The sequence below is a fragment of the Pseudorca crassidens genome, chromosome 13 (genome assembly GCF_039906515.1).
Source record: "Pseudorca crassidens isolate mPseCra1 chromosome 13, mPseCra1.hap1, whole genome shotgun sequence".
NCBI lineage: Eukaryota > Metazoa > Chordata > Mammalia > Artiodactyla > Delphinidae > Pseudorca > Pseudorca crassidens.
This window is the reverse complement of record NC_090308.1, coordinates 25223637-25241928: the sequence shown is the minus strand read 5'-3', so window position 1 is coordinate 25241928 and position 18292 is coordinate 25223637. Positions and strand designations below refer to the sequence as shown.

Sequence of the window (18292 nt, the reverse complement as noted above, 5' to 3'; positions counted from 1 at the left end):
AGGCAACCCGGGGCGAAGGCTCTGCACTTACTCTGACCACAGGCAACTTCCACAGTCTTGCTTTCTCATCGTAGAATAGGGCCATAAAGTAGCATAACTCTCACAGGCTAGCCATAAGGTTAAATTAATTAGTTCACTGGAAGTAGTTAGGACAGAGCTTGGCAAATAGTAAACATTTGCTATTTTTATGATAATATTTTAAAATCCTGCACCCAGGAGTGTGATCTAAATTGATGCCCAGCAGTCACATGAAGATGTAGAGGGAGGAATCATCAGTAATTCCAACTGTTAGGTGGTCCTCCTTCAGGGAGGAATCATCAGTAATTCCAACTGTTAGGTGGTCCTCCTTCTTTTCTAAAAAAAAAAAATGCATATTTATTAGAGAAAATGCAATCTTAAAACATTTAAGAATTTATTGCAAGACTAATAGATACCATTTGTTCCCCTAGTATAATAAGGCTAAGGTCAACATTTGTCCCAATTTGTCTTCAAAAAGGTTTTTCTTTCTGCCTGTGCAAAATTACACTAATGTACTAATATTTGTGAGCTGTGTACAAATGATAATATATTGTGATTATTTGGCTACTTGTTCCTGTGGCTGCACAAGAAACTAGACAAGAATGAGCCCCCTCTTTCCTGTTACCTGCTTTTCTGAATTGAGGTGGCCCTTCTTGATGTGGAAAGTGCTTTGGTCACCTTCACCTGGAGACCATCCCACTTCACTCTTCCACACTTGGCGGCTGTGGCCCAGATGACCCAGCACAGGCGCAGTGAAGTTCACATGGGAGGATGGACAGCAAGGGCGTAGAGATGTGGGAGGAGCATCGCTGGCTGGGCTCAGAAGACTCGAGTTCATTCCTGGCTTTGATGCCAACCAACTGCAGGGTTGAGTCTGTGTAAATAGTTGCACTGAGATTCAGTTTCTTCATCTACTGATCTGGTACAATAATCCCTTTTTCCTGTCTATCCAACAGGGTGGCTGTGAAAGTGTTTGGGAAGCTGGAAAGTGGTATACAGGTGTCAGATGGGATATAATATTCACCACTCTTTTCCTACTAGGAAAGAGGAAGAAGAAATGATTAATGGGATCCAGAAATCAAATGGTGTTGAAATTACAAAACACAAGAAAAATATATTTGTTTAGATAATTTGTGAATGATTAATCCACTGATTCCCATCTTAAAACTTGTGTGCCTTGTATTATCCCTTCACAAGGGCTTTGTTATTCGGTTCCTATTGGAGACGCTCTCCCTTACCCAGAACATGGCATCCCATAGGGCTGCTTCCTCTTCTCGTGTCACCGCGGATTTGGAGGGCAGGCATCAGGATGACCCCAGAGGAGAGGGAGGCTGGCTCGCCTCATTCCTCATGTGCCACACAAACTGGTGTTTGATCCCAACATTCCAAGTGCCAGTGAGCCTCAGCCTCCTCTAAGCCCTGCTACCTGTGCTTACCTCCTTCTCCCTAACTCCTTCTAGAAATGTCTGTGCCCAACAGAGTGGAAAACAAAAAGAACCTGCAAAGTCCTTTATGTTAGGGAATATTCATTATTCCAGTACATGCTTGAGCTTCACCATGTCCAGGGCTCTGGGTGTATGAGTCAGAGGGGTAAGAAGGTCAGTCCCTGCCCCTGGGGGGCTTACAGATCAAGTTTACTCTGCTTCTGAATCCTCCTCAGAGCCAAGCCCAGCATTAAACTCGCCAATTGTAGCCCAACAAAAGCCTTGATTAACTTGCTGCGTTTTTTCTTTAACATAGCTTATGAAATTGTAAGAATTCCATTCCCAGTTTTTCAGTTTCTGGGAGCGATGCTTTGCCATCTTTCAACTTCTTGCCAAATGTTTTATGAGTGCCCATCTCAGCTGAGCTAGGCCATGGAGCTACAAAGATTATTTTTTTAAATATGGTCTGTGCCCTTCAGATTAGAATCTTAGAGTAGACTTGTACTCAGTAATAAGAGATATAATACATTATTATATAATACATTTATTATATAAATGTATTATTTATAATACATTTATATAATACGTCATTATATAACCGTATTGTATAATACATTTATATACATTTATATACATTTATATACATTTATATACATTTATAATACATTTATAATACATTTATGTACATTTATATACATTTATAATACATTTATATACATTTATAATACATTTATATACATTTATATACATTTATATACATAATACAGATACAATACTGTACATTTCTTCACAGTGTTTACACATTTTCATTAATCACATCTAAGAAAATTACCATAATCATTCTGCCATAAAGACTTTGCTGAATTGTTTCCAAGTAACAAGTCTTTTTGTTTCATCCAGGCTCTTTGAAGATGCTACAGATAAGTTGAACCTCATGGCTCTGGGAGGTTTTCTTTACCAGCTGAAGAAAGCATCGCAGTCCCAGCTTTTCCATTCCGTTACAGAAACGGTTGATTACTCACTGGCAATGCCAGGTAATTCTTTCCCGGCAGAAACTGTGCCATGAGGTTAGCAGGAAACGGCCCAGATCTCTGATACCGACAGCCTGCCTAAAGACTTGAACCCACATTCCCTTCGTGCACAGTCACCTTGGCTCGAGTGGAAATTTGTCATCTGGTGTTAAGGCACGATCGTGGCAGATGGGGGTGGTGGTTTGCGCGGGGCATCATTCTTTGTGAATGGAAATGTTGCTGCCACCGCTGTTGCAGGTATTACTGCTGGAGCTGGACTGTGTTCTGCTAAATCTGGTGCTTGTGATGTAGACACGGTGTGGCTCCTCGATGCAGATAGCTTCACGTGAGGGTAGGAACTCCTCTCCGTATCACAAGGCACACACCTGCCTCAGTCCAGCCTACGTGCAGAAGCAGCTTCTAATTTCAGAAGGACCTGGGAGAGAAAAATGGAAGGCTTGACAGAAGCCTTAGGCCACTCTTAGAAAAACTGCTCTCATGGCATCTCCCTTTAACGGTGGGTCAGTATCGCTGTCTTCACGGATGAGGCCAGATGAAGGCCCTCTTGAAGGCCAACATGTGGAAGAGGGGGTAGAGTTGTACTGAATCACCCAGGCATCCCAAGTGGGTGGCAGGTTGCTCACAAACTCAGCTGTCCATCAGCAGCCAGGGTTGTTGTGCTATAACAGTGAGTACCTTGTCCCCATGGCAGAGTCACAGAGCCGTGGGCCAGGATCGCACTGGTGGCAGGTTGAAGTGCACGACCTCCGAGTTCCTTCCATCATCAGGAATTTTGATTCTTACTGCAGATTCTAATTTGAGAACCATAGTCCTTTCCCGTGAGTTTTTAATAGACTTTAAAACCTTAGCTATATAAAGCCAACCTCCCAGATCCAGCCAACTGCCGGAGCATCTCTGAGCCCAGAGACCACTTTCAGAGTCTTCTGCATGGAGAAATCAGCAGACTCCGAGCTTACAAAAAACAGTGAGCAGTGAGGGTCAGGAAGAGGCAGCAGACCTAGGGGGAAGAAGCATTGGCTTTGGAATCAATCAGATCCAAGTTAAAATGCTGCCGTCACTACTTACCAGCTGCGTCATTTTAGGCAAGTTGGTGCACCTTTCTGATCTTCAGTTTTCTAATCTGTACATGGCAGTAGTTACATTTACTTCTTAAGGGTTGCTTTTAAAATTAAAGTGATTACAGACATAGAGAACAGACTTGTGGTTGCCAAGGTGAGGGGTGGGAGAGGGATGGAGTGGGAGTTTGGGATTAGCAGATGCAAACTGTTATATACAGGATGGATAAAGAGCAAAGTACTACCGTATAGCACAGGGAACTATATTCAATATCCTGTGATAATCCATAATGGAGAAGAATATAAAAAAGAATGTGTATATGTGTATAACTCAATCACTTTGCTGTACAGCAGAAATTAACACATTGTATATCGACTATACTTCAATAAAAGTAAGAGTGATTAAAGACACGAAGAGCCAACACAATGTCTGATGCAGAGTAAACAGTCAGTAAATGTCAGTGATTGTTGGTACTGTCATCTTGAAGTTCATTTGATACGGCAAGGCCACTTAGAAAGGCACATTCTGGTTGGAAGAGTCTGATCGTGATCAGTGTTTTGTAGGTGTATGGGAGAAGCAGGAACACATGGGCAGAGAGAGAGTGGAGGAGACTAAGGTGACAGTGGCAGAGGAGTAGCAAGAGATCCGAGTAGGCAAGGATTGTACGGAAGCAAGACAGAGGTTAGATCGCATGTTATTGGGTGCAAAGGGGCCTGACCTGCTTGGCAAGGGCTTCCAAGGTACCATTAAGCACTGACCAAGTGGATGGTGGCTGTAAAGGAAGGGGACGCTAACAACAGTAACAGTATAACTAAGTGTGTGGGGCAAGCAGTCTGTGCCAGGCCCTGTGCTAAGTACTTTATGAGCATTATCACATTTCATCCTTGAAGTAACTTTAAGAAGTAGGTACTGTTATCCCCACTTTTACCATGAGAAACTGTGGATTAGAGAGGTAAACTTCTGGTCCATCGTAACCCAACTACTACGTGATGGAGCCAGGATTTGGGCCTAGGCAGCCGATTCCCTGGCCCTTCTACTTAACCACGACATCATTCCTCCTTATCAACAAGCATTGTTTGCCTGACAAGTGTAAATGTCAGGGATGCTACAGTGAACAGGAGAGGTGGGCCCTGGCTTTGTTAAGTGAATCACCTGTTCTTTCTTGAATCCAGGCTCCTGTCCTGTGTTGGCAAATTCATACCGAATAATCCCACTGATCTGAGTATGGCTCTTTGATTTTCGTCCTCTCTGCATGCTTGAACAGGTCAAACTATTTCTGAGTTTTGGATTGATGGCTTTCATGGTCTTACCTTCCTGTAGGAGAAGTGAAATCCACCCAAGACCGAAAAAGTGCTCTCCACCTGTTCCGCCTGGGGGACGCCATGCTGAGGATCGTGCAGAGCAAATCGAGGCCCCTGTTCCACGTGATGCGCTGCTGGAGTCTTGTGGCACCACACCTGGTGGAGGTGAGCACCTGGAAAGTGGGCAGCCCAGGGGCCTCCTGCAGCAGAGCCAGCACAGGGCTCTCCAGTCAGCATGGGACAAAGGGCACTGTGGCCACAGCAGTAAGGTTCCCATCACCTGGTCGTAAGCATCATTGTTCTCTGATTATACCTTATGGCACCTAAAGAATTGCCGCAAAGGGCAGCGCTGCCCTGGTATCACTCTGACCCTCTATCTTTAAAACTATGTGACTCACCTAGACACCTCACACTGCCGTTTTCTTATACTTCATGGTCTGCTATCAACCTAAGTCTGGAGTTTCATTTTTATACATGAATATAACAATGTCTTTTGTTCCTGCCAGGCTCTCTTTTCTAATAGCTGAACATATTCTAGGCAGTGCCTTCTAAGTAGGGGAACCATAAATCCTGGTTTTCCCAACAAAATTAACTAGGACCCCTTTGACTCTCCAAAAGAAAGCAGTCCATATGATAAATTATATGGTAACTCCATGTAAGCATCTCGATACATGATGACTGGCTACTTCTAAGTCGATGGGGAAATTGTTGCCCTGTTTCACAGTGGTAACTATTCCAAATAGTCCTTTAGCACTTACTTGGTAGAGCTATGTCATAAAATAAAGTATTTTTTGGAAGTAAATTTACTAACCTGAGAACATTCTAGTAAGGGGGTAAAAAATAGTTATGGAGAAACAATATATCAGTTACGTATTATGCTATAATAAACCACCCCCAAATCCTAGTGACTTCAAACAATAACTGTTTATTTAGCTCATGATTCTCTGGGTCAGAAATTCGAGCTGAGCTGTGCAGCTCTTCTAGTCTGGGCCAGGCTTGGCTAATCTCAGCTGGCCTTATGTGTTCACTTGTGGTCAGCCTCTGCAAAGACTGGGGCCAGCTCGTTCATGACTGGTAAGCCTGGGCAGATGATGGTCCTCTCTGTGTGGTCTCTCCTCCTCCAGCAGACTAGCCCTGGCTCAGTCACATGGCATTCTTAGGATTCCAAAGGAAAGCAAGAGGGCAAACCCCAAATCAGAATTGCTTTTCAGTTCTCTACTTACATAATATTTGCTATTGTTCCATTATTCAAAGCAAGTCACACATCCAAGCCCAGGGTCAGTGTGGGAGAGGACCGCTAAAGGACACGGATACAAAGATGTGAGCCAATTAAAGCTGTATTGGTGCAATCATCCCACATCCCTGAGGGACAGATGTCGCATCTGATCTTCGTATGTTTGGGGCATGGCTAACAATGAGACCATGGGTGGTTTCCAGACTAGGTTCCAGTGTCTTTAGTCAGCATGTTCTATACCACCCAAGAAAACAGTCACGGTACAGGAAAAAAGAAGAAGAAATTATTAGAAACTCTTATTTCAAAGTGAAATTGGAGATGTGTCTGATCAGTTGGTTAAATTATTTAAAATGCAGTTCAGTGTGCTGTTCATTGATACTTATCCCTTGAAATCTTTTACTTTAGCAGAATTGCTGCTTCCACCTCCCTACGATAAGGTGTGTTAGGAAGACCTTCAGAAACCAGATTCTTAGTTGCTTGAAGTCCTGAGGGTGTTTGACTCTCTGAATTTTGCAGGCTGCCTGCCATAAGGAAAGACATGTGTCTCAGAAGGCAGTTTCCTTCATCCATGATATACTGACGGAGGTTCTCACCGACTGGAATGAGCCACCTCATTTTCACTTTAATGAAGCACTCTTCCGACCTTTTGAGCGTATCATGCAGCTGGAGTTGTGTGACGAGGATGTCCAAGACCAGGTCAGTGTGTCACGGTAGCAGTGCTGCCATCATTGCCATAGCCTGCTGGCTCTTGTTGAGTGCACTGGCAGGACTGTTCTGTGAGTGCTGCATATTAAATCTTTCCAATAAGCCTATATGGAATCTGTGACAAGAAGAGGTTAAGCAATTTAGCTAAGGATTCATGATTAGTGATTGGTGGAACTGGGATTTGAACCATGCAATCTAGCTGTAATAGTCTATACTCTCATACCTAGCCTATACCCTTAACCACTATCATATTCTCTACGGCGAGACAGATGGTAAAGAAACTAGCTAGAGACTTCATATTTATCTAGCATGATGGTGGGCTAGGAACACAGACAGATTCTCTGTCTCTGAAATCTACTAAAAATGTTAAACAAGGGTTAAAAATTTTATTTTAAACATCATGTACACACTGGCAAGAAAGTAAGGAATACTAAGATGCCCCAAACTAAGTAACAATGGGAAGCCCAAAGAAGTAAGCAGAGCTCTGAGACTGGATTGGCCATGAGGGCATTGGCCATTGGGTGAAGCTGAATGTCTGCATTCAATCTAAAATAATTGGCTCATTAGGAAATAGAATGTCATGAATACAGAAATAAAATAATAAAAATAGACACATGCACTGTCCCTAACTCCCCACCAGGAATGCAGATATTGGAGTTATCAGAGACTGACTTTAAAGTAACTATGCTTATTAAGTTCTGAACAATGTTCAGAAAGATTTAGGACAGGAGGAATTTTGGCTGTGGTGGCATGAAGAAGTTAGTGAATCCTCTCCACAAAAATCAAGTATATGAAAAGAAAAAAATTGTCAAAAGCAGCCGTTTCAGGACTCTTGCGATTGACCAAAAGGGCAGACAACAAATTGAGTAGCATTTATGGTGAAAAATAGTTCCTGCCAGAACTTTGGTTAAGAACAGTGGGAGTCTGTGACCTTCTTGCTGAAGATGGAAGTCATCCCTTACAAGCTGTTGGCAAGAATAGTAATTTGACCAGTGTGGGGCTGACTGGGAAAATCAGCTTTTCTGCGCTAAGAGACAGACTTGGTTTGAAGAAGAGGAAAAAAGACCATTGGTCTGTCAACTAAAAGTGGTGCATTCATTAGGAAATGAGCAATAGAATAATACTACAACTTTGCTAGCCTAAGGCTGCAGTGGTGAACCAGTAAGAAATGTAACGTGGGACTCTGGAAGCCAGAGATTTCATAGAAGGGCTAGGTAAGTCCGTCATGCATCCATCTCTAGCTGACTGAAATGTGGGCATATATAGGATAGACCGTACAGATCCCATCAGAAAGTAAAAGACCAGAGAGACTTAGGAACTGGCTGAACTTTGTATATTCTCTCCAGCTTGCACACACACATTGATTGGCAGAGGGTGGAAGCCTTAAAGGCTCAAGGTATTTAAGCAGAATCTCTGCCTACTTCATCAAGTGACAACTAACCTATGCAGACACGGGGACAGCACTAGGAAGTCAGGCTGAAAAATAAAAATAAAGAAATTGAGTAGAGACATTATTGGTGCCTCATGCCATGGGAAGAGTAGAGACAGATTCTACAGTGTAAGTCCAAGCAACTTAGTCAAATAAATAAATAAATAAAAACTCAAAAATAAATCCAGCATTGCTACAGTATATTATCTAAAATGTCCAATGTTCAGCAAAAAAAAAAAAAAAAAAGAGATATGCAAAGAAATAAGAAAGAGTGATGTATACTTGGGGGAAAAACAATAAATAGAAACTGACTTAGAGTGAGACCAGATGTTGCATTAAGCTAAAACCAGGATTATATATATCCAAAATGCAGATTTGGAGGTGGGAAGACAAGCAGACACAGGATCTAGAAGAGCTGGTGACCTCTACCAATGATGCCGTCTTGGTAGAAATTACAAAGTATTTAGCCAAAGAAATCTGGTGCACATGGTGGGAAGAGAGTTCTGTTCACTGGGTCCTGGCTCTGGCTTGGGATGTTGGATTAGGGGACAGAGACTTTAAGCAGCTATCATAAGTAGGTTCAAAGAATTAAAGGAAAATATGATGACAATGACTCAAAAATAGGGAATCTAAGTAGAGAAATGGAAACTGAAAGAATGCAAATTCTAGAGTTGAAAAGGACAATAACAAATGAAAAATCCACTAGATGGGCTTACCAACAAGATTTGAGATGGCAGAAGAAAGAATCAGTGTAAGATTGGTCTAACAGCTCAAAATTCAATTAATGTCATGTATCTTATTAGTAGAATAAAGGATTGAAACCCTATGGTTATCTTAACAGACACAGAGAAAACATTTTACAAAATCCATCACTCATTTTAAATAAAAAACTTTCAAGAAATGAGGCCCTAATTGGATAAAGGGAGTATTTGAGAATCTTACATCAAACACTACACAGTGGTCAAGGACTGAATGCTTTTTCCCAATAATTAGGAGCAAGGCAAAGATTTCCATCTTTACCAGTTCTATTCAACATTATAACTTTTACTCACTGTACCAAAAAATTAAAGGCATCCAATTTTGAAAAGTAAAACTGTCTTAGTTCATAGACAACATGGTCTTATATGTAGAAAATCCTAAGGAATTTATTTTAAAAGTTACTAGAATTAATAGTGAGTTTTGGGACTTCCCTGGCAGTCCAGTGGTTAAGACTCCACGCTTCCAATGCAGAGGGTGCAGGTTCAATCCCTGGCCGGGGAACTAGGATCCCACATGCCATGCGGCACAGCCAAAAAAATAAATTAAAAAAAATAAATAAAAAAAATAAAAAAACAGTGAGTTTAGCAAGGTTGCCGGATACAAAAACAATGTATTAAAATCAATTGAATTCCTATATTCAAGATGTAAGCTATCAAAAATTGAAATTAAGAGAACAATTCCATTCACAAGAGCATTGAAAACAAAATATTTAGGAATAAATTTAGTAAAAGATGTGAGATACCTGCACACTGAAAGATACAAAACATTGCTGAGAAAAAAATAAAGAATATTCCAATAAATTATGAGATATGCTACGTTCATGGCTTGAAAGACAGTATTTCTTAAATGGTAGATTTCCACAAGTTGATACATAGATCCAGTGCAATTCCTATCAAAATATCAGCAGACTTTTTGAAGAAATTGGGAAGATGATTCTCAAATTTATATGCAAGTTCAAAGGATCTAGAATAGAGAAAACACATTTGAAAAAGAACAACGAATTTGGAGAATTTACACTACCCGATTTTAAAACTTCAGTCATCAATCCAGTGTGGTATTGGTGTAAGTGTAGACCTATATAGATCAGTGGAACTGAATAGAAAGTATAGAAATAAATTCTCACATGTATGGTCAATTTTTGACAAAGATGTCATTGCAATTCAGTAGAGAGACAGGATATTACTTTTAGCAAATTGTGCTTGAACATATACAATGAAAATGAACTTACACCCTTCCTCTTACCATGCACAAAAATAACTCAAAATGGGTCATAGGCTTAAATAAGAGCAAAAACTATAAATGTTTCTACAAGAAAGCATAGGAGACCATCTTTGAGGCCTTGGGTTATGCAAAGATTCTTTAGAAATGACACCAACAGGATCCATAAAAAGAAAAAAATTGATGATTTGGACTTCATCAAAATTTAAAACTTTTGCTCTTCAAAAGACACCATATAAAAATAAAAAGAGAAGCCCAAAGCTGTGAAAAAAAAATTTGCAAATCATGTATCTCAGGAAGGGCTTACGTAAAATGCACAAAGAACTCTTAATAACTCAATAAAAAAGACAATAATGAGAAGACAAAAGCCTAACTTCAGAAACACCAAAATATTTACAAATGGCTTGTGAAAAGTTTTAGCAACACTAGTCATTAGTAAAATGCATATTAATGTGATACGGCTGCTTATTTAGAAGACTTTTCAGTGAGTTTTTCTAGGTTCTGATTTTTATCCTTCGCTAAATTTAACCCAGAAATAGGGAGCAGAGAAGCACATCATTCTTCCCAGAAATTCGCCTGCTTCTTAGAAGGAAAGGCGTTAAATGCCACCTCCTTTGCCTCTGCAGGTCGTCACATCCATCGGTGAGCTGGTTGAAGTGTGTTCCACCCAGATCCAGTCGGGCTGGAGGCCCTTGTTCAGTGCCCTGGAAACAGTGCACAGTGGGGACAAGTCTGAGGTGAAGGAGTACCTGGTCGGTGACTACTCCATGGGTAAGACTGTGCGTTGATTTCGTATCCTGAAACTTGTTTATTAGTTCTAAACCATAATTATTATAGCTCTAAGGTTTTGTTGTTCTGTTTTTTGTTTTTTGTTTTTTTGCGGTACGCGGGCCTCTCACTGTTGTGGCCTCTCCCGTTGTGGAGCACAGGCTCCGGACGCGCAGGCTCAGCGGCCACGGCTCACGGGCCCAGCCGCTCCACGACATGTGGGATCTTCCCGGACCGGGGCACGAACCCGTGTCCCCTGTATCGGCAGGCGGACTCTCAACCACTGCACCACCAGGGAAGCCCTAGCTCTAAGGTTTTTGAGTGGAATCTTTTTGGTGGACTCTTTAAGACTTTCTGTATACACGATCACGTCATCGTCAAAAAGAGGCAATGTCACTTCTTCCTTTCCAATTTGGATGTATTTTATTTCTACTCTTGCCTGATTGCTCCAGCTAGGACTTCCGGTACTATGTTGAATAGGAGTAGTGATAGTGGGAAGAACGTGTGGATGATTCTGGCTGTGGAGCATTAGTTCTTTATGCCAAGCTTCATGCTATCAAAAGAATTCGGATAGGGCTTCCCTGGTGGTGCAGTGGTTAAGAATCCGCCCGCCAAGGCAGGGGACACAGGTTCGAGCCCTGGTCCGGGAAGATCCCACATGCCGTGGAGCAACTAAGCCTGTGCACCACAACTACTGAAGCCCGCGTGCCTAGAGCCTGTGCTCCACAACAACAGAAGCCACCACAATAAGAAGCCCGTACACCTCAGCAAAGAGTAGCCCCTGCTCACCACGGCTGGAGAAAACCCCCGAGCAGCAACAGAGACCCAACACAGCCAAAAATAAGTAAATTAAAAAAAAAAAAGAAGTTGGAATAATAGGGAAGACTGGCATTCAGCTGTTTTAGCATCAGGAAATGAGCTGGTGTATCAGGAACACAAGTTCTGAGTTCTGCCAGCAGACCAAGAACCTGAGCGTTACCAGGCCCAGCTCTCGGTGACAGATTGGACAAAAGGCCGAGAGACTTCTGTTGTTTCACTTATACGTATCTGTGTTGAGTTCTTTCGTAAAGCCAAAAGAAAAATGTTATCCACTTGCTAGGAAGAAGCAAAAAGTATCTAAATAACAGGGAGTTTGAATTAGGAAGATCAGGTCTGGCTGGAAATAGATGGGCAGCCATACAGCAGGCCCAGTGACCAGAGGTGTTGTGTCAGGGGCCCCCAAGACTACCCCTGCACTTAGAGACCCATCAGAAGGACTCATGGGACTCAGCCTGTAGTTATGCCAAGAATTATTACATAGCTCAGATTTATTACATGGCTAACAGCCAAGATTTATTATGGCTACATAGTAAGGACAAGCCAGATCATAAGGGGAAAACACAGAATCCCTGCACAGGCTTCCCTGAACTCTCACCATCCCATGAGGGGGTCCCACAGAGCACACTCTTCCTCCAACAGGGAAAATGCAGCAACATGTATGACCATACGGCAGTGTGTAGGTCTTTCTGCCCAGGGAAGCCCACTAGAGACCCAGCTAAGGGCTGGTCACTTAGGTACCCTCTGCCTAGCATATTCCAAAATCCATACTCCCTGAAAAAGAGCAGGGGTTCAGATTAAACCACGTTGTCTGCACCAACCATCCAGTCACAGTGAACCACCCAGTTAACTGTTGCTTGGGAATATTCTGAGAGCCGGCTTCCCAGACTCCAGCCAAGGGCCCACTGTGCAAGCAGGCCTTTCTAAGGATAGCAGCCTTAAGCCTTCTATGTTAACTCTTTGCGGCTCAGGTATGAATAAATCAGTATATGCCGTCAGGGGTTTATCTAAACCTTCCCTTCCCTATAATTATGTGTGGAGGAGAATTCCAAAAGACCACATATTTAATTGCCCTATGTAGACCTACCCATTGCCTCAGCCCTGTGTTCAGCCGGCTTTGCCCTCGTCCCTCTACTGAGCTCTCTTCATAGCCTTCCTACAGTTCCCTCTGCAGGCAAAGCTGAGAAGGACAGCATGGGAGACAAGCCAGTTATCCAGTCAAAAAGCCCAGGCTTTTCTCCAACAGACCTTTTTTAAGGCTCTGTGGAAGGTGCTGGGAGTATGGGCAACCTGAAGGATAGAGACTTAACTTTCTTAAAACTCTATAATCTTCCTCCCTCAGGAAAAGGCCAGGCTCCGGTGTTTGATGTATTTGAAGCTTTTCTCAATACCGACAACATCCAGGTCTTTGCTAATGCGGCCACTAGTTACATCATGTGCCTTATGAAGTTTGTCAAAGGACTGGGTAAGTGGAGCCCTCCTTTCCTGCCTCCTGACAGCTGGGGACCCTCTCCTGGATGGCTCTGTGTGAACTGGCTGCAGCAAGCAAGCCAGCATCCTGGTATAGAAGCAGATGGCGCTATGCTGTGCGCTCAGAAGCACAAAGCTTACTGTAAACGCAGCTTGGATTCTGTCCAGGGTTGATACTTTTCATTGTGTTCATGGAATAATTTTATAATGAAGCATGTCTTCATATATTATTTTACTCCAACTTCTTTTTGAATCTTAAAATATTCAATATTATGTTCAATAACTACCCTCATACAGGAAACTACTGTCCTCAGTGTCATATAATTAGAAGTCTATTAATTAGTCTATTAGCCTAATTAGAGTTTGAGTTCCCAGCTCTTAAGCAAAAATTAAGAATGCCTTCCCCCAGACCTTACTGATTACAAAACGTATTTTGAAGGTGTAGAAGTCAACGTTCTTTGAGACTTGGTGTGTTTTAGGAACTACCTAGCTGACTTTATGCTTAATTTAGAAATACTTTAATACAGTAGAGTCTTGCTCTACAGCATAACCTGCTGGATCAGATGTTTGTATAACACGTGTTTATCTGGGGTGAAATGGAAGGGAGTAGCAGTTAGTTAAACCCAACGTTTAAAAGGAACTTAAGTCTTTACGTTTTGAGGTTTTCACCCTGGTGTGCTCTGAGACCTGTAGCCTTCTTTAAAAAAAGAAAATATAAGGTTCATAATATTCTTTTGTATTCTTGCAAAATAACTGACAATTTCTTTGTAAAAGAAAATAGGACACAGAGAAGCTAGGTGACTTCATTCATGTTCCCCTTATTTTGGAGCAGGAGTAAAATGCAAGTTTCAAGACCGGAGGCCACAGGTCCGATCCACAGACCATCCTTGTTACGTTCTGTTCTTACATACACCCATTCTATGCTTCTGTATACCCTGGGAAATAGAGGGCTGAGCTGAGGGGCAACCATGAGAGCCCCTCACTTATCCACTTTACATAATGGGCTTCAGAGGAAGGTTTCTTTTGAAAGACAGAGGAAGATTTTATTCTTTTTAAACTCTGCTCTACACTAAATAGAAGCCAAACAGTTTAGTATCTTAATCATAAGAATACCTTAAAGTAATGAATCTCCGTCTTAGATAGTAAAAAAAATCCAGTCCTTGTTTAGAAAAAACTTTCCTCCTGTATTTCTCCTTTCCTCTCTCAACTACTACCTCACTCACAAGAGTTCTGACACCAGATGTGTGGGCTTTGTTCCCACACCAAGCAGTTCTCTGTGATGCCAGCTGGGTGTCCTATTGTCAAATCAATTCTGACCCCAACCAGAGTTAGACCAGCAGACCCCACAGGTGAAGGGCTCGGTCCTATGAGACTGCCCCCCGCCATTTCAAATGACAATTACAAGTAGGAGGTCCCCAAGTTACCCAGAACTTCTGTTTAACTTGGCTACAAATCAGAGGTTCCCGTGACCCCCCATCCTTTGGATTCAGTGATTCGTTAGAACAGCTCACAGAACTCATTTATCAGCGTATTATATAGTGATAGATACGCTAAAGGATACAGATAGCAGCCCGATCAAGAGGTTATATAAGTTGAGGTCCAGGAGGGTCCCAAGCTCCGGAGTCCTGCCCTCATGGAGTTGGGGTACACCCTCCTCCCAGCATGTAGATGTGTTCATCAACCCAGAAGCTCTCTGAACGCCATACTCTGGGGATTTCTTATGGAGGCTTCATCATGTGGCCATGATCAATCATTAAGTCAATTTCCAACCCCCCTCTTCTTCCTATGGTCTTTCTGGTGACCAGCCCCCGTCCAGGAGCTTACCAAGCTCTTTGCCTCACTAGAACAAAAGACTCTATCACCCAGGAAATTCCAAGGGATTTAGGAGCTCTGTATCAGGAACTAGAGTTGAAGATCAAATATTAGAACAAAGGAAGCCTAGTAGTCTTATCATGTAGGAAATTAGGGTTTTAGGAGCTCTGTGCCAGGTGCCAGAGGCAGAGACCAACATATGTATTTTCCATTATTCCACAACCCTATATTTTATTTAAGAACGATTATTATTGGTATTCTATTGTTTGGTGAACAGTTGAGGGCCTGCTACGGGGGCATGGTGACCTGTACATACTATGGGGATACACAGATGAATATAACATGCTTCCTGCCTGTGAGAGGCTCACAGCCTCTTCTGGGAAACAGACACACAAATCAATAGTCACAGTTCAGGAAGATGAATATTTTCATAGAGGCTAGGAAAAAAAAAAAAAGCTATTTAAGCTGAAATGAACAAGCAGCTGAGACGGGGTGCTTGGTAGTAGGGCCACGCAGACTTCAAAGGGAAAGTGACAATTGAATTTTGCGGTGTGAGCTGCTGTAGGTTTACTTTTCTAAAAGTAGGGTACGTTGGAGGTACCACAAAGGAGGGATCCTGGGTGATGAGACGGAAACAGAGGAAGGGGCCAGGCTCTAAAGGGCCCTGAATGCCACACCAGGAAATCGAGAATGTGCAGGGACGGTTCTGAAGCCACCGAGTGGTGTATCACATGTGACATTAGAAACTGAACTGGCAGGCACGTGTCCCTGTGGGTTAAGGACAAGAGGCTACAGGCAGAAACCAGTGTGCAGGAGTTTGGGAGAGAACAGAGAGGATGGAGGTCAGGATATTGTAGAGATGGGGTCCGGAGGGCTTGGACCGCTCTGACTTGGGGTGTAAGGGAGGGTGGAGCTGAGGTTGACTCCCCAAGTTTCTTGCCAGGACTGACGTTTCCCAGAATTAGGATATCCAAAAGGAGTGGAGGAGAGGAACAATAATGAATTCTATCTTTGGGCACTGGGACATGTTGAGTTTCTATGAAATATTCAAGTGGAGATGTTAGAAATTTTCACGGTAGAAATGTCAGAAGTTTGAGATCTTATCTCAGCGAGGGAGCTGGGGCCTGAAAATGGAGATGCAGAATTATCAGTGCACACCTGAGGATATTTAAAACAGAAAGATTCCATTTTTTTCTGTGAATTATAAGGTGGAGTTACTTGTCTGTGGCTTGGGGTCAGTGGGCACATCCGAGGCCCCAGTACAGCCACGCTGGCTGTGTCCTGCCCGCCTCCAGGGGCCGCCCCGTGCACAGACTTTGATGTGTGACATAGCAGCCTCCGTAAAAAACTTGGAACACTGTGATTAACAGGCTAGGAAATGGATTTATTTTTTATTCCCACTTGGTTATGTCGACATGAATTTGAATTGCTCTGTGTTTTTATACTGTAAGGTGTGTTAACCTAAACTAGGGGTTGGCAAACTATGGCCCACAGGCCAATCCCACCCACTCAGAGTTTTTAGAAATCAAGTTTTATTGGAACACAGCCCTGGTCATTTGTCTGTGGTTGTTTTTGTGCTATAGTGACAGAGTTGAGAAGTTACAACAAAGAGAGTGTGACCTGCAAAGCCTAAAATATTTACTGTCTGGCCCTGTATAAAAAAAAGCTTACCAGTCCCTGATCTAAAATATACAAATGGTTATCTGTTCTTTCTTAAGGAGAAACATGCCTCTTTGTCTGCTAAATTTTAACTAATACCTAGTAATTATGTCTGTTTACCCACAGGGAAGGGTGCCAGTTGCTACGATTGTAGACAGAAACAATTACAGTACTGTGGAATAATTGTATTAAAAGTATAGAAGTAGATTCGTACATGAGAAGAAAAATGATAATTTCCAACTACTGTGTGCCTGTAGACTGTCTAGATGTCCTCTACAGATCTGTTAAATTTCTAGATATATACACACAAAATAGAAGTCATTTCAGTTCAGTTTAGTAGTCTCCATCCCCAAACCCCAGATGTCTCAGATTTTCCCAGTCTTCCTTTATCATCCCTGGTTAGTGCTGAACACTGGCAACAAAGGAGGTCCTTTTCCAAACAGAGAGAGGCCTAGTGCTTCCTTTCTGCCCAGCACATGGCTGGTCTCCAGGATCATCCTGTCATCAAAGCTTCAGAGTCACACCATCAACAGCAGGGCCCAGGGAAGTGAATTAGAAAAATTGCAGTGTGTCCGGGTACAAAAACCCACCATCCAGCCACTGAAAGTACTGTTGCAGGATATGGAAAAAGTGGTCATCGTTTAGTGAAAAGGGGAGTTACGGAACAGAATAATTTCAACAAGGTAAGATGTACAGTGTGATCCCAAATGTGTTTAACATGTACACATGTAGGGGGAAATTTGACTGAAAGGGTTGTACAATTTGGAGTAATTTTTCCTTTCTTTTCTACGTTAGTAGACATTTGGGGAACGCATGCTGTATGACTAAGTAGGTCTTCTGTTATAAGGGGATAAACAATATTTGTCTCTGTCTCCCCTGCTGCCCCCAGGGGAGGTGGACTGTAAAGAAATCGGAGACTGTGTCCCAGGATCCGGAGCCACGTCCCCAGACCTGTGCCTCCCTGCCCTGGATTACCTCAGGCGCTGTTCTCAGGTACGCAGGCCCTGAAACCCACCTCAGAAGATGCTTACAAAACATGCATGGAGGTATTTTGTGGATGCCTAAGCGAAGTACTTTCTGCTGTCTCTGAGGAGATCGGGGCTTAGTTTTGGAGTATAAAGTTTTGTCCCCCCGCTTCTACCAAGGAGAGAAAGAAAGTAATGAAAATGTACTAAAACACACAATTGGGTTTTGAGATCTCTGAAACTTCTCATTCATACTGCGATACATGAACTACCATAATCTCTATATCTGTGTCAGATATTGAAGTCCTTCCGATGGTACGAAAACATGGACAGTGGGCTGCACACAGTGAAAAGAGACATTTAAAAAAGTATGCAGTCAAGATCTAGTAAAAAAAAATCCAATGAAACATCATTTATCAGTGTGAACAGTGACCTTCCTTATGCTAAGTCCAGCGACTCTCTGTCGTTACCGTGTCACACGCCCATGGGACAAGATGATGCTCCCTTCTCAAAGCCCTTTCTCCCTAGGCTTCGGTGACACCCCCTCTCCGTAGCTCTTCTCCTGTCTTCTAAGGTTGTGTCCCTGGCGTCCTCTTGTCTGTCTGTTCCTCACTCTCCCTTGGTGAT

At 42.6% G+C, this 18292-nt stretch overlaps 1 protein-coding gene across 1 annotated transcript in view; it reads left to right on the top strand.

Moving 5' to 3' along the window:
• ARFGEF3 (ARFGEF family member 3) overlaps positions 1-18292 on the top strand; it is a 197664-nt gene that overhangs the window by 138908 nt on the left and 40464 nt on the right. Inside the window, exons 20-25 of the mRNA XM_067701951.1 lie at positions 2343-2476; positions 4850-4995; positions 6581-6760; positions 10802-10946; positions 13102-13224; positions 17590-17693. Coding sequence (XP_067558052.1) covers positions 2343-2476; positions 4850-4995; positions 6581-6760; positions 10802-10946; positions 13102-13224; positions 17590-17693 — 832 coding nt within the window. The remainder of the gene's footprint in view (positions 1-2342; positions 2477-4849; positions 4996-6580; positions 6761-10801; positions 10947-13101; positions 13225-17589; positions 17694-18292) is intronic.